The sequence below is a fragment of the Octopus sinensis genome, linkage group LG1 (assembly GCF_006345805.1).
Source record: "Octopus sinensis linkage group LG1, ASM634580v1, whole genome shotgun sequence".
NCBI lineage: Eukaryota > Metazoa > Mollusca > Cephalopoda > Octopoda > Octopodidae > Octopus > Octopus sinensis.
Window position 1 is genome coordinate 153,960,145 of NC_042997.1, and position 16,859 is coordinate 153,977,003.

At 37.2% G+C, this 16,859-nt stretch overlaps 1 protein-coding gene across 1 annotated transcript in view; it reads left to right on the forward strand.

Annotated features, from left to right (window-relative positions):
* LOC115213431 (ankyrin repeat, PH and SEC7 domain containing protein secG) overlaps positions 1 to 11,130 on the forward strand; it is a 14,191-nt gene extending 3,061 nt beyond the window's left edge. Inside the window, exons 2-4 of the mRNA XM_029782408.2 lie at positions 4,083 to 4,312; positions 8,242 to 8,855; positions 9,259 to 11,130. Coding sequence (XP_029638268.1) covers positions 4,083 to 4,312; positions 8,242 to 8,753 — 742 coding nt within the window. The 3' untranslated portion in view covers positions 8,754 to 8,855; positions 9,259 to 11,130. The remainder of the gene's footprint in view (positions 1 to 4,082; positions 4,313 to 8,241; positions 8,856 to 9,258) is intronic.
* The last annotated feature ends 5,729 nt before the right edge of the window (positions 11,131 to 16,859 follow it).

Genomic DNA, 16,859 nt, shown 5'->3' on the forward strand with positions numbered 1-16,859 from the left:
GCATTTTCAAATATGAAGTATGTGAAGTGAGCACACCGAACGCGGTTGACTGAACATTTGAAAGCATTTCTCTTGGTTGAATGTAGCAGTACAAAAGCAAATATTGATATCTTAAAAGCTAAACACCAGTTTCACAAATCTCACTAACCTTTTTTGCTGGTTAGTTTGTGAGATTCGGATACGTGCGCATTGGGTGTGATATAACTCCTGTATTGCTAACGTCGCTTTCTTAGATAACCTTTTGGTAAATAAATATTTTGATTGTACTTATTTTTTGTGTTTTCACCGTATTGTATTAAAGAAAATGGTTATGTGGTTTTGGCCCGGCATGAAAAAGTTTGGTGACCCCTGCTCTAAAGCCACAACCTAACACAATCGTGAGCCAAACCTCCAAATTACTTATGCTACGCGCCTTTATTTTGGCTAATGCAATCTTAGATAAACAGAATGGGATAGTCATGATTAGATTGTCTTTGATCATAGGTCTTTTTTATCAACTGGCTTAAACCTAAAGAACGCATTAACGTTTACAAGGTTCCTTGATTTACTTCATAGTTGCAACCTAAATTTCCCTCAAATTACACGGCCACTTAAAATAAACGGATACGTAGATTAATGTAGTTCATAAAAATGCCTTCGATCATTTGATCTGTAAACAACAGCGTTGAATGCGACTCAACCGGATCTAATAGTTTTCGTTGATAAACCGTTAGCTGAAAATTAGGAGAGGTTTCTGAGTAGGAGTTTTCCCTGTCTGACTGTCATGAAAAGAAAACAAAAAAAAAAAAGGTTGGGGAAAGGACACATTGTATAAATTATACTCTGTGTTATACTGAGAAAATTAACAAAGACAGGATTGTCGCGACTTGATCATCTTGGGTGACTCGAGTGTAACAAGTACAGGTCAATTAAGAGTATTTCTGAATGATAGCTTGACTTGTTAGAAACAGCAGCCAGATATCCCCCTTATTGCACCTTGTTTTATACAAGGACAAGACAAATTAAATATTGTAGTATTTTATATATATTTTTTTTAAAAGGCGAGATTGTCATGGCTGTAATACTTTAGAGTTTAGGCCTACTCAGGCTTGACCAGAGGTTAAACAACGTTATCCTCCTGTGTTAACCCCTCGGTAACATAACACAATCTAAAAAAATCTACGCCAATTTTTGTTAGAAATAGCCGCGAAATTTCCCTTAAATTAAACTCTACTCTTTTAACTGAAGGGCATGATATAATTTTAGTCACAAATACATTATCTGGAAAAAAGGTGCTATGGTTATGGTAGAACTTCTTTGATCATTTTGGCTTAGAGCTGACGGGCTAAAAACTACGTGCGATTACGAATTTCAGTAGAGCTTGAAGCCTTTCAACGTTGCTATCAAAGGAGTTCGAGCAATGGGCAAAATTACGGTTTGGTGCCCCTTCTGACATTGTTTTCTCATAACTTTCTTTAAAAATGCTTAATTCTATATGAAATTTTGCAGAAATTCGAAAGAGTAAATTGGTTGTTATGTTTTAAGACTTTTTTTTTTTGAGAGAGAGAGAAAAGAGTTACGGTTTGTTCTCTCCTACCCCTGACCCTTTTTTTGTCTTCTCAAACTCCTTTCAAAATGCTTTCTTTTAAATGAAACTTTACAGAAATACATTTTCAAGATGGTAGGTTACATAACGTTGACGTTTCAAACATGTAAATCTGGGGAAAATGTGAACAAATGCTAAAGCAACGGAAATTGTTGGTAACAGACTTAGGAAAAGGAAAAGAATAATCCAAATTTTTCAAAAGCCTCTTCTTTTTTTTTAGGAAATATTTGGCTGCTATTTCTCGCCATTCAAACTTGTTTTGATAACTCAATAATCCTGTAGCCCTTTTGTTTAATGTTTAATAATAACTTTTTAAAAAAGCATTTTCTTAAAAATCTATAAAATTAACAATGGATGCTAATTTTTTCTTCAAGAAATATTGGTTTCAAATCTTGGCCCAAGGTCAGCAATTTCTGGGAAGGGGCTAAGTCAATTTCATCAACCCCCAGACTCAACTGATACTTCTTTTACTGACTCCGTAAGGATGAAAGGCAAAGTCGACCGCTAAGCATTTTGTTCAGTGTGCTAACCATTCTGCCAACACGCTACCTTTTTGCTTCAAGAAATATTCTTCAAATTTTATTTGCTTTAACTGTGTTGTAGCCTTTATGTGGAAATCATGACGATCCTATAAGGCACAAAAAGAAAATGACTCTCCCCAGACATGGCAATCCTTGTTACTCATAATGTTAAGAAGACGCCAAATGAAATTAAAATTTCTTCTAGAGAGAGAGAGAGAGAGAAAACACTATTTATTTTATAAATTCAACATTTTAAATTAAATTAAAAGTTATTCAATCTCCCGGATAACCAGAATCTTTTTCTTTCACGAAACCCATTTTGGGAGATCCTGGCTTCTATTAACATTGTGATAACCTTCATTTAGAGAGTCTGCGAAAGCCATGGGCACAACCCTGACTCCATATCAAACCTATAAAACGTTCAAAAGTGATGAAGATTTTGTCTTCACGACTTATTGGCCAGAAATGTTTTTGCGCTTCTCGTGTGCTGATAAACTGTCGATTTTATAATTCCGACGATTGTTCTTGACCGAAACAATATTTGTTTTGGATGGTTCTTAGTGTCCCTCGCTGATCTAAGTTGAAAAGATATTGTAGTGGGGGCTTTCTTTTCTCCAGCTTACTTTCCAATGTTATCTGAAAATCTCTGATTGCTTAGATATTTCGATCTAGTCGTGGCTCATGACCACTCCAGAGCAGCATCACAGAAACGTATCGACGTGGCACTAGAGCAACCGCTGCATCTAAGGGTTGTTCCATTCATTGTGCGTCAGTAAACTTCACGGTTTCCATTGTGTGCTTTATTGCTTTTCAGTAATTTATTTTATTTGTACTCATGCCATTGAGTGATGATGATAAGGGGGATCAGTGCTTATATCAAAATAATAAAACAAGTCCTGGGGAACTAGTGGCTTAATTTTGTAAGCATTATTTATCCTCGCAAATTTGGAATGCATTCACCCTATGCTATATATATAATATGAGACAAGAATTTTAAACGTTTTATGCAAAAACTTTCACACAAACTTATATAAGGAGTCGAATTAGTTTCTAAAAGAATATTTGGTGTTTTTTCCTCGCATTGGAAATTTTTTTGGCGACAATCTTTTCGATGGCATCACCAACATTCACCATCCACACTTTTTTTTTGTATCTTCATAACCACATGCATCACAGTTATTCACGAAAATAGTCCGAATGGGAACACAGTAATTCGAATATCCTAAAAAATTCAATCGTATGATTATTGGTATTATCCATATGAATTTTCCGTCCAGATTTGCCATTTTATTATAAATATAGCCAGTAAGTAAAGACAGCCTATAGTGTAGGTTTTGTTCATAAAAATGACATACTGAGTAATAACAAAGAAGTGTCAGCAAATTTGGACGTAAATTTAACTTCTTATAAATACCATATTTCATGGCATAAAAGACACATTCTAATTTCTACAGAGCATAATCAAGAAAAAATGCTTTAGTTCAGTGACTCAACCATTTTTTGCATATGGTCCCCTCTGATTTCTACTTGGTCTGCCGGACGTCTATAACCATTCGATGCATATAAAAATCCAAAAGTATTTTTATAATTAAATACTATTAGAAATTGTGTAAAAATAATTTAAATATTGTGGCAGTGTAAGCATTTTATTGCGCATAATTTGTAACTGTAAAATCTTATACGGGCCCCCAAAGTTTATATACATTCCCGTTGAGAACCACTGTTATAGTGAATTAAGGTTTATGGCAGGCCCTACTTTGCATATAGGACCTGGGGTAATTTTGCTGAGACATTTTTAGGGGTGGAAGAAAACGCACCTTATAATACCGCCAAATGCGTTATTTGGTCTTTCATTTTTACATGCCACTGTAACCTTTTTGTAGAAAAATGTGTTTTTACCTTTCATATTTAATTTAAATAAAAATATGCTATTTTATTTATTTATTTATTTATTTATTTTATTTTGTTTTTGTCAGGATCCTTATTAACCACAGAGCAAATGTAAACTGCAGAACTGTATATGGCGATACGCCGTGCCATTTAGCAGCCTATCGAGGACATAGAGAAATGGTTGAACTCCTTGTAGGTCGTGGTAATGCTGATCTGTCAGTAACTAATTGTAAAAATCGAACTTCACTAGACGAATCGATCTGTAGCTCACACGATGAAATTTCTCAATATATCCACAAAGCTATGAGACAAAAAAGTAAGTAAATTTTTGCTATACTTGACGTTAATGTTTCCAGCTTGTCTTGCGTTTGGAGGGGCACGCACACACACATACACATAGCTATATGCTCAAATGTGATTACTGAAGCAGAAATATGTCCACAGCTCTCTTCTTCAGGAAATCAGACTGCATTTTCCTTAATGGCATGTCAATTTTGGAGAATCCTTAGTAGCGGTGATAATTTCAATTACTTCAGAATTTACCTCGTATGCTATTTCATATACTCTTATTCGTCTTTATTGCTCAAATGCATGCCACTGGCCGCTCTGAATTATTTCTTTTGTCGCATTTTTCATTTCGGGATTGAACTTGGACGAGCTGAAGTCTTTCAGAACTTACTCCTACAACGTTAATTGCAAGCAACACACACACACACACACACCATAGAATATATTTTGTTCACACGATACATCGTCTGCTTTTTATATGATCACGTGACACTTCTTTGCGTGTCACTGCCCAACTTTAGCAGCTTATTTCTCATTCTCCCTCGCCTATGTTTCTCATTCCCTTATTTCCTCATTTTCGTCTTTCCTCTTATTGTCTCTGGAGAAGAGACATGTCTCATTTTATATACACTCATACATCAATGAACAGTATTGCCACTCCTCAAAATAGCGTGAGCTTACTGCACCCTTCTACCTCTTCACCATTTTAGCATCCTCCGTTTTTTTTTCCCCACAGACCTTCATGATGTTAATTTAGTGAATTAGACAAGCGTTTTTTATCTATTTCTTTTTTTTCTTCCTGAAAACCAATGTTCTAAGTCTCTGTAGTTATTGCATAGCATCAGGACAACCTCAATTGTGCAGAAAAAAAAGAATAAATTCTAGATTTGAACATTCCACGTTTTCTTCCCAGATGCGTAGGAATACATTATCTAATCTGACCTTTCATAGAGGGCGAGATTGATTGCTATTTCTAGCAGGTGGAACTACTATGTTGAAGAAGCCTCTTCATCAATGTGTTCCTTGCACAGGGCTTTGGAGTAGATGTTCCTCGAAGTCTCATGCCTTATGAAGAAAAAAAGTTGTTCCTCCTTTGTTTTTTTTTTTTTTTTTGTTTTTATGATTCTGAAAAAAAAAATGTCAGTTTTTTCACGTTTTATTCTTTCCTTATCAAGTAGTACAAGACTTTGAGTGACAGCTATTCCAAATCAGTCATTTTAGTAAGCATTCCTTCTTTCAATTATTATTGTTTTCGATACCATTTTTGTCATTAAAAACAAGCAAAAAAGAATCTGGTTAACATAGGGGCTCTCTCATTAATTTTGATAGCTAGTACAAGGAGTTGAAATAAGTTCAGCTTGATCAGATAACACTTTGGGACGATACCAGAATCAGTTGGTGATACTATTTTCCTTATTCTTCAAGGCCAATACCTCATTTAATACTACTTCCATCCACTCCCGAAAGGTGCTCGCGTTGAATCAATGCTGATGCGAACAGGAAGAAAAAAGTTACATTTACTTCCGTTTGGGGGCATTGGGTTCTTTTAACATGTCTAATATGCCACGATAAAAGGTTCGTAGTGTAATTTGTTGAGCGAAAAGATCAGAAATTATTTTCACACACATGTATTACAATAAACGCCGTGTGTGTGTTTATACACACACACACACACACACACACACACACACACACACACACACACACACACACACATATATATATATATATATATATATATATATATATATATATATATATATACGGCATTTATAGTCAAAAGGATGTTTCGTTATTCCAACTTATCATTTGGGCAGATTGCCAGTCTATGGCGGATGTTGTAACAAGAGAATTGAGTACTGGTTTTAATATAGCTGTGATATTTGTATTTATAGCGTGTGCGCGCGTGTATGTGTATGTATATATATATATGTGTGTGTGTGTGTGTGTGTGTGTGTATAAAGTTCATATATACATATCTATATCTATATGCAGTTAGGTATATGTCCGGTCATAGAGTAACCAATCGTTTCGCATCAATAAAGCGGCGAAACCATTGGTCGCTCTATGACCGGACATATACCTATCTGCATATAAATACATTACTGCTGCATGCTTTAGAGTGTGCTTCTTTTTCGGATATATGACACACTGGATATATATATATATATATATATATATATATATATATATATATATATAATGGACTGCACAGAAGAAGAGACACATAGGATAAAGAGTCATTGAAGAGGTCACAGAACGTGTGACGAAAGAGCTTAGACAAAGGCTACTAACATAATAATAATAATAATAATAACTGAAGGCCAAGTGCGTGTGTTTCATTGGCAAAAATATGACCAAATATCCCCAAATATAACAATAATGTAGATATGTGTATATACATACATACATACATACATACAAACATAGACACTCACGCATATACGTGTGTGTGTATGTATTAACCACGCGTTTATTGATTGGTTGATATAGATCTGGTTGATTAATGACAAACCCGGATTGTTTATTGCCGGTAAAACAGATATTGCTCGTGTTCGGTTTTAGTAGAGATAAAACTCAGAATTCCATTTGTTGATTCATTTTTTTATTACATCCAATCAGATAATTGCATTTCAACACGGTCTCACTACCTTGGTACCTAATTTCCGGCTAGATTTTCTCTGTGACGAGCTTGAAAATAATGCGTGGCTCTGAGATAACTTGCTTATTTACTCGACTTGTCTTAATTCGAAACTGTATAATATCAAAGTAAACATGTTTCATAAATCACACAGAACAATGACTTTCAGGAAATGTGATATATTTAGATTAAATAAACCACCAACCGCTAGCTCTATAAGAGTAGATCATATTTTGTGAAAATAAAAGTAAGAAAGAAAAATAAATAAATCAATCAATCCCCAACTGAGAATTTGACGCACACCCAGTTCAGAAGTGCGTCAGGAAAACGTGTTCGCCACCTACTTAAAAATTCGGGGGAATCCGTGTGACGTCATTCTCCTTGAACCAATGAAATCACTTCCTGTTTAGTGTAAATTTGTAGTACGTTGTTTTACGTGCGCATTTGTTAGTTTGTCATTGAGTTAAGGGAGTTGATTATTTTTATGAAAATTATTGTTATTATCGACAGCTGTGACGCAAAATCTTATATTGTATTAAGTAATTTATACCAACACACCTAATGCATACTTAACGGCATTCAATAACATAGCAGTATTAATAAATGCACAGTATTTAAAAACAAAACAGGATGATCATGACTAGCATATGTTTTTGGTCGTGAGACTCTACTTAATGATTTGATTTAGAGTCGAGCAACGACATAACTACACACTTATACACTTATGCGATATTCAAGTGTTTTATCAATGAACGTAATGTATATCTTTGAACATTACAACGAGGAAATAGCTCCTTCCATTTGTCAAGTGACCTACATTTCTTTTGACGTACGAATACTGTTCTGTTTTACTTTAAAATATGAATACCTGATAAATATGTAGTCCGTGTGCTTGTTTATCACGTGTCTTTAAGCTGGAATATCACAATCGTATTTCCTTTCTGTAAATCGGAAACATTGGGTCTATTTAATGGCTCGATGTCAAACGAAACGGTGTCAATATTTATAGGAAATCTGACAGTTAATTACTAAGAAAACCATGGGTAAATGGGAATCGGATTTATATATCCTGAGAAGTAGTTAGCAATGATAAAATGATTATTTCCTACATTTGTATTTTAGATGATCACAAGTTGACCATGTGACCATCCTTCAGGAAATGAATCCCGTAGAATAATATCCAACATGTTCTCTTTTTTTTGAAGACGATTAGGCGTGATTTTAATGAGATTTTGCATAGATTTCATTGGTATTTTTGTATTAATTTCTGTCATTAACTGGACTCTATTATATTTATGTTCGTATTTTCTTTCCAGATTACCATCCGAAACGACTTGCTGAACTTCGTATGGCAGAAATCCCACTAGATCTTACACCAATACCCTCTTCAGAATTAAACTCATTTGAACACGATGAAAAATATCCATACTCTGATGATGATAATAATGAAGAAGGCAACAGATTTATTGTTAAGGCTAATAATAGCTTAGCAGCTACCACACATTATGCAGTACCATTCCATTGTGAAACACCAATCACTAACAGATTACCATCTGATATGATAACTCCATTTCCATCTGCTGGACCTATTAATAATTCTAACATATATTATTCTCCAAACATTTACCCCTATAAAATACCAAATACTTCATATTCATTGCAACAAAGACCCGTTTTACAAACAAATCAAAGAGACGCTGACTCTATTTCAGATTCTGATATGAACTCTATGGTAATGAATGATCTTTCATCAACAAATGCAGCAGCTAACCATTCACAATTGTCTTTTCTGAATATATGTTCACGGTACATAAGTGATAACGTGTGACTATTTAGTTTATTCCTTAGTAGACCTGTAGCAAGGAGGGAGTTGATAAAAATTTAAAAAGTATCGTTTGATTGACATTATTGTAATTCTGACTTTATGGATATACTCTCTCTTTTACTTGTTTCAGTCATTTGACTGCGGCCATGCTGGGGCACCGCCTTTAGTCGAGCAAATCGACCCCGGGACTTATTCTTTGTAAGCCCAGTACTTATTCTATCGGTCTCTTTTGCCGAACCGCTAAGTGACGGGGGCGTAAACACACCAGCATCGGTTGTCAAGCAATGCTAGGGGGACAAACACAGACACACAAACATGTACACACACATACATATACATATATATGACAGGCTTCTTTCAGTTTCCGTCTACCAAATCCACTCACAAGGCATTGGTCGGCCAGGGCTATAGCAGAAGACACTTGCCCAAGATGCCAAGCAGTGGGACTGAACCCGGAACCATGTGGTTGGTAAACAAGCTACTTACCACACAGTCACTCCTGTGCCATATAATGTCCTAAGATGTAGGACAAACCTGCTTTTCTCAATGTAAAGCTGGTGGGATGTTTCTAAGAGATGTTCATATTATTGGTTCATTTAACACAGTCAGTTAAAAATGCTATTTCTGTTTTAGCAGGTATATATTTAGCAAATTTTCTTTTAACGGATGTTTTATATCTATTACTCCATGATGCAACTCTATGTATGAGGCCTCGAATATGACCCATATAACTTTCAATTGTTGGCAGCCTTCCAATCTACTTCTCTGCTATGTTACCATAAGGTGAAATTGGTACCTTACTTTCCAGTAAGCTAAGGGGTTAATGTGGTAACATTGGTTGGCTGCCAACCATATCACCAAGACTACAGTCAATAAGTTTTAGTCATAGATTTAAATAGACATAAGGCTATGCTATTAATTTTTTTTTTTGTGTGTGTGTTCTTAGTCCAATTGACTATCATTTTAAGAGCATATGAGTGAATTAAACCCTCAGTTTCAAAAATAATACAGAAAATTAAAGAACTGCCTTATTCTCTACAATTCTTAAACATTCTGAAATGTGACTTCATGACTTGTCAGAAATTTTTCATCAACAAATTTTAGTCAAAAGCAAATTTCAGAGCAATAAAATGTTTGCTGATTCTATTTCTGAAACTCTATCTGTGATAATTTGATATTCGCAACAGCAAATGTGAAAATAAATGTTATGTTTTTATATGTAACATCTTTATACAACCCAGCTGAATTATATTTCATACAAAGTGCTCCCTTTACTCCTGAATATTGCTGTTTTTTTTTTTTTTTTGCATCTTCAGGTATAAACCTTTTTTTTTTCTTTTTTTTTTTTAAGTTAGTCCGAGGGAAAATACTGTTATTTTCATCGTCTTTTTTTTTTTTTTTTATCATGACAAGAATTTAAAGAATCAGATGCTTGCAGTATCTAATTCATTATGTTTTGATGGGTTCAAATCATTCTGGAGTTGATTTTAACTTCCTTTTCTCCATGGATAATATTTTTAAAAATTTTATCATACCTCCATACAAGTCCATTATTTTTATCTAGGGGGAAAAACAAAAACGCACATAAAGAAGTGAGTTAGCTTGTTACTTCAATGGTGTCTTTATATCAGCACATTGAACTTAAGTGGTGCAAATAAATTGAAATGTTTTCATGAAGAATCTGAACCCAGTCACAGACTCAGTTTTCAAGAAGATTATTTTCAATTTAACCTATCTCTTTCATGGAACAAAAACTGCCACACATTTTCTGTTCATACTTTGAACTGCATTACTTTCACCATGTCTTGGGAAGTTCCTTTTACTCTTCCCATTTCAAGTGATGTTTTGTTTTTCTATCTGTCCAACTGTAATTTCCATTATAATACGCAACCTTACCTTATACCTGTTCAGAAGATTTCCATCCAACGACATATTCAACCAACTGAATTAAAACTTTTTCATTTTTTTTTTTCATCTAAAAGTGATTAAATTCTCTTAAATAAGTTTCTAATATTTTGGCTGAGAAAGAAAGAAAAAATGATGACATGTCTGCAATTTTTGCTCATTGAATGACTTTGGTAATGTGTGATCTACCTGCTGATGTACCTCAAAATATGATGAAAAATATTATATTGTTTACTTATTCTTATATTTTATCAGCTAAGAGGCTGCAAAAATATACTGGCCAGTTTATTTATGTAATGTATATTTAAACACTACGCAATATTCATTCACAAAGAAGTGGTTTCATTTTTCAGGAACCACATATGTTCTGCATTGACAAAATAAAATTTCGATGAGGTTAAATCGAATGTTTTGCTGTCTTAACATATAAGCAACAAAGCACATGTTTTCAGTGCCTTTTTTTTTTTTTGTAATTTAATACAAAATCAAAGTGAAAGGTTGCATTTGCTAAACATTCTTAGCAACATGTAAAATATTTGTAACTATTATGTAATATAGTATCTAACAAATATTACATTGCATACTTCAAATGTGTATCTTTTGTGTTCATCCACTAATTTATTTTTCAAGAAGTCTGTGATATAATTTCAATTGTTTGCAATGATACATTCATTAAGAAATTAATGAGAAAAATAAAAATAAATGAAACATGAATACTTTGTTTTCTGATTTTTATGCATTTGCTTTTCATTTAAATATATTTTAATGCTTAAAATTTGCTGTTAATTCACAAAGTGGTCTAAGTTTGCCAGCAAGAACAGGGTAAGCTGATGTTTTGGGTAGAATCTTATATACTAGACCGCTTTCTCTTCACAAACTATCTTAAAGTGGAATAAGCTGCCGGACGAGATAGTGAAGATGCCGATGACTGCTCGGTTCAATGTCTTTCTTGACCAGAAATGGCCTGAACTCTTTACATGAACACCACCCTGTACATAATTCCATGTCCCCCTACATGGCCTTGCTTTTTGAGCCAAAAAATTAACTTAACTTATTGAGCGAGTCCTTTATCTCCCTTCCTTATAAGGGGAAATAATTCCAGTAACTTGATTGGTTTCTCAAAGTTAGTTTATATACAGAGGAGAAAGTAAAGCCTAATGTTTGTTTGCAAGTAAACAATTAATAACTATGTATATGTTTCATCACCATCATTGTTTTAATCTATTTTTCCATACTTGCATGCCTCAGTCAAAAACACTACACTGAGGCACATTTTTCTAAAGCTGGATGGTCTTCCAGTAACCAATCCTTGTTTCCAAGCAATTAATATTTCTCCTTGCCTGCTAAACAACAAACAGACTGGGAATGCTTTCATGAAACATTACAAACACCATTTGAATGGATATTTTTTTTTTACATTCGGTATGCACAATGGCCCAGTGGTTGCGGCAGCGGACTCGCGGTTTCGATTCCCAGACCAGGCGTTGTGAGTGTTTATTGAGCGAAAACACCTAAAGCTCCACGAGGCTCCACAGGGGATGGTGGTGATCCCTGCTGTACTCTTTCACCACAACTTTCTCTCACTCTTACTTCCTGTTTCTGTTGTACCTGTATTTCAAGGTGCCGGCCTTGTCACGCTGAATATCCCCGAGAACTACATTAAGGGTACACATGTCTGTGGAGTGCTCAGCCACTTGCACGTTAATTTCACAAGCAGGCTGCTCCGTTGATTCGGATCAACCGGAACCCTCATCGTCGTAACCGACGGAGTGCTTCCATTTTTTTTTCCCACATATCGAAACACTCAGTTATGCACAAACATATAAAATGTGTCTATGTGTGCATATATATATATGATATATATTTAATGCAAGTATAATGTTATAATGGAGGTGCAATGGTCCAGTGGTTGGGGCAGCGGACTCGCGGTCATAGGATCGCGGTTTCGATTCCCAGACTGGGCGTTGTGTGTGTTTATTGAGCGAAAACACCTAAAAGCTCCACGAGGCTCCGGCAGGGGGTGGTGATCCCAGCTGTACTTCTTCACCACTCTTTCTCTCACTCTTTCTTCTGTTGGCCTGCTCGCTTAGCCAGCGGGGTGGCGTCATTCAAAGGCTAAAACAATGCGAAGCGCATTGTGACCAGCGATGTGTAGCAACGTCTGGTTGGTCACGTGATAATGTTATATATATAATATAGTGGTTTGGCAAAAGAGACTGATAAAGTAAGTACCAGGCTTTTAAAAATCAAGTACTGGGGTCAATATATTCAACTAAAAAATTCAACACAGTGCTCCAGCATGGCCACAGTCTAATAATTGAAACAAGTAAAAGATAAAATATAGAAGATATATATATACACCACACACACACACACAAAATATGTGTGTGTATGTATATATATGACAAAAAACAGTCTTCCATACTCTACCAACATGGAGGCAATCTGGGTCAACTTGACATCCACACTTTATCCAAGCACCCAAAGTACTCAATCCTCAGACAAATACAGGAGTGCGTCCTCATAAATGAAACATCCCCAGTACTAAATAGGAAATATACATAGTAGGTAATCATACCCACAGTTTATATTTATATAGATAGAATAGTTAGTGGACTGTTACATAGATGTATGTATGTGAGTGTGTATATATGTTTATGCACACGTATGTAAGCAAATGGATATGAATGTAAACAGATAGACATACAGATGGATAGGTACATAGGCAATATGAACAGCAAGCACACATACACAAATAGAGGACTGAAACACATGACCATATACACATACACTTCACTTCACGCAAGGACACATATAGAGACACACATCCACACATGGAGATACATAGTTTATAGTCACAAAAACCCACACACATGCACACATAAGGAGACAGGTACACACGCACATAAAAACACAAATACATGAATATGCAGAATACATATATACATATGCACACACATGCATACACAAACTTGCATGCATGCATACATACATGATGTATGCGCACACACATGCACAAACAAACAAAAAGAACACAGCTCGGATAATGGACAGAGTCAATGACTATTGAAAAGGTTTCAAGACGCAACGAAAATTTTATGAAAAATAAATAAGTAAATGAGTGGAACTTTACTGGTGAGTGTGTTAAATAATAAGGCACTAAAAGAAAATGACTCTCCCCAGACACAACAGAATATATATATATGTGTGTGTATATATATATATATATATATATATGTGTGTGCATATCTCTTTTACTTGTTTCAGTCATTTGACTGCGGCCATGCTGGAGCACCGCCTTTACTCGGCAACTCGACCCCGGGACTTATTCTTTTGTAAGCCCAGTACTTATTCTATCGGTCTCTTTTGCCGAACCGCTAAGTAACGGGGACATAAACACACCAGCATCGGTTGTCAAGCAATGCTAGGGGGACAAACAGACACACGCATATATATCAGTTTCCGTCTACCAAATCCACCCACAAGGCTTTGGTCAGCCCGAGACTATAGTAGAAGACACTTGCCCAAGGTGCCACGCAGTGGGACTGAACCCAGAACCATGTTGTTGGTAAACAAGCTACTTACCACACAGCCACTCCTGTGCCTATGTAATATCATCATCATCGTTTAACGTCCGTTCTCCATGCTAGCATGGGTTGGACGGTTCGACCGGGGATCTGGGAAGCTAGAAGGCTGCACCAGGCTCCGGTCTTATCTGGCAATGTTTCTACAGCTGGATGCCCTTCCTAACGCCAACCACTCCGTGAGTGTAGTGGGTGCTTTTTACGTGCCACCTGCACTGGTGCCAGGCGAGGCTGGCATCGGCCACGGTCGGATTGGTGCATTTTACGTGCCACCTGCACGGAAGCCAGTCGAGGCGGCATTGGCTTCGGCCACGATTCGGATGGTGCTTTTTACGTATCTCCAGTCCAGGGGTCCTGGCATCTGCCGGGTGCCAGTCATAGGATTGGTTCAATTTCGATTCCGATTTCACTTGCCCTAACAGGTCTTCGCAAGCAAAGGGGGGTTGCCATAGGTGCCTGTCGTCGGATGAGGTTCGATATCGACTTCGCTTGCCTCAACAGGTCTTTGTGTGTCCAAGGGAGGAAAGGCATGCATAAGTGGGCTGGACTCACTTGCCCTGCCTGGTCTTTTCACGCACAGCATATTTCCAAAGGTCTCGGTCGCTGGTCATTTCCTCAGTGAGACCTAAAGTTCGAAGGTCGTGCTTCACCACCTCGTCCCAAGTTTTCCTGGGTCTACCTCTTCCACGGGTTCCCTCCACTGTTAGGGATTGGCACTTTTTCACACACCTATCTTCATCCATTCTTGCCACATGACCATACCAGCGCAATCGTCTCTCTTGCACACCACAACTGATGCTCCTTAGGTCCAACATTTCTCTCAGGGTACTAACGCTCTGTCGAGCATGCACACTGACATTACACATCCGTCGGAGCATACTGGCTTCATTTGTCGCGAGCTTACGCATGTCCTCAGCAGTCACGGCCCATATTTCACTGCCATGTAGCATGGCTGTTCGTACACATGCATCATACAGTCTGCCTTTTACTCTGAGCGAGAGGCCTTTAGTCACCAGCAGAGGTAAGAGCTCCCTAAACTTTTGCCCAGGCTATTCTTACTCTAGCCGTTACACTTTCAGCACACCCACCCCCACTACTGACTTGGTCACCAAGATAACGGAAGCTATCAACTACTTCTAGTTTTTTCCCCCTGGAAAGTGACGGAAGTTGTTTTCTGCAGATTTTCAGAGGTTAATGCTCCCGAGCATCTGCCACATACAAAAACCATCTTCCTAGTTAGCCTTCCTATGACATTGTTGCACCTCTTATGTGTCCATAGCTTACACTTGGTGCATCTTATAGAGTTTCTACCTACACCTTTTCTACAGATCGAGCAGGGCCATCTACCTGAAGGTGTTTGTGATTTGTCTACCTTCCTACTTATTACGACTTTGGTTTTAGCTAGATTGACTCTAAGGCCCTTCGATTCTAAACCTTGCTTCCACACCTGAAACTTCTTCTCCAGTTCTGATAGTGACTCAGCAATTAGAGCAAGGTCATCAGCATAGAGGAGCTCCCAAGGGCATCCTGTCTTGAATTCCTCCGTTATTGCCTGGAGGACTATGATAATAGGAGGGGGCTGAGGACTGAGCCTTGGTGGACCCCTACCTCTACCCGGAATTCTTCACTGTACTCGTTGCCAACCCTCACCTTACTAGCAGCGTCCCTGTACATGGCTCGCACAGCTCTCACTAACCATTCATCTATTCCTAGTTTCCTCATTGACCACCAGATGAGGGATCGGGGGACCCTGTCGAAGGCTTTCTCCATGTCAGCAAAAGCCAGGTACAGGGGCTTATCTTTGGCTAGGTATTTCTCCTGCAGCTGCCTTACCAGGAATATAGCATCAGGGGTACTTTTCCCTGGCACGAACCCAAACTGCATCTCATCTAAACTAACTCTCTCTCTAATTAGTTGGCTTATGACCCTCTCTGTAACCTTCATCACCTGATCCAACAGCTTGATACCTCTGTAATTATTTGTATCTAGGGCATCACCATTACCTTTGTAGCAGTTGACTATTATGCTGCTACACCAGTCATTGGGTATGACTCCTTCATGTATCACCTGTTTAACTATACGGGTGACTAGGCTATAGCCGACACTACCAGATATTTTGAGCATCTCTGCAGTGATACCTGATGGGCCTGGGGCTTTCCCTGTCTTCATGCTTCTAATTGCCTTAACTACCAAGGAACTATCAACCCTGATAGCTGGTCCCTCTGTTGGGTCAACGTTCAGCAGACTCTCTTTATCCCATTCATTTTCTTTATTCAGCAACCTTTCATAGTGGCGTCGCCAAGCCTCTCTCTTTGCATCCTCGTTTAGCGCAAGTGAACCATCTTCCATGCGAACACACTTCTCTCCTACCACATCACAATTCTCTCTCACACACTGTCTTGCAACGCGAAACACCTCCAGTCTTTGGTCCTCACGGTGCAGAACATTGGCAAATTTTTTCTTATCTGCTTCCCCTCTGGCTAGATAGACCTGTCTCCTAGCTTCCCTTTTAGCAGTCTGATTATGTAATAAATATAATACAATATACAGGGTGCGATGGGTAAATCTTCATTTTATATTTTTAATTTCACACAGTGCACCATTTGTTTTTGATTTTGTT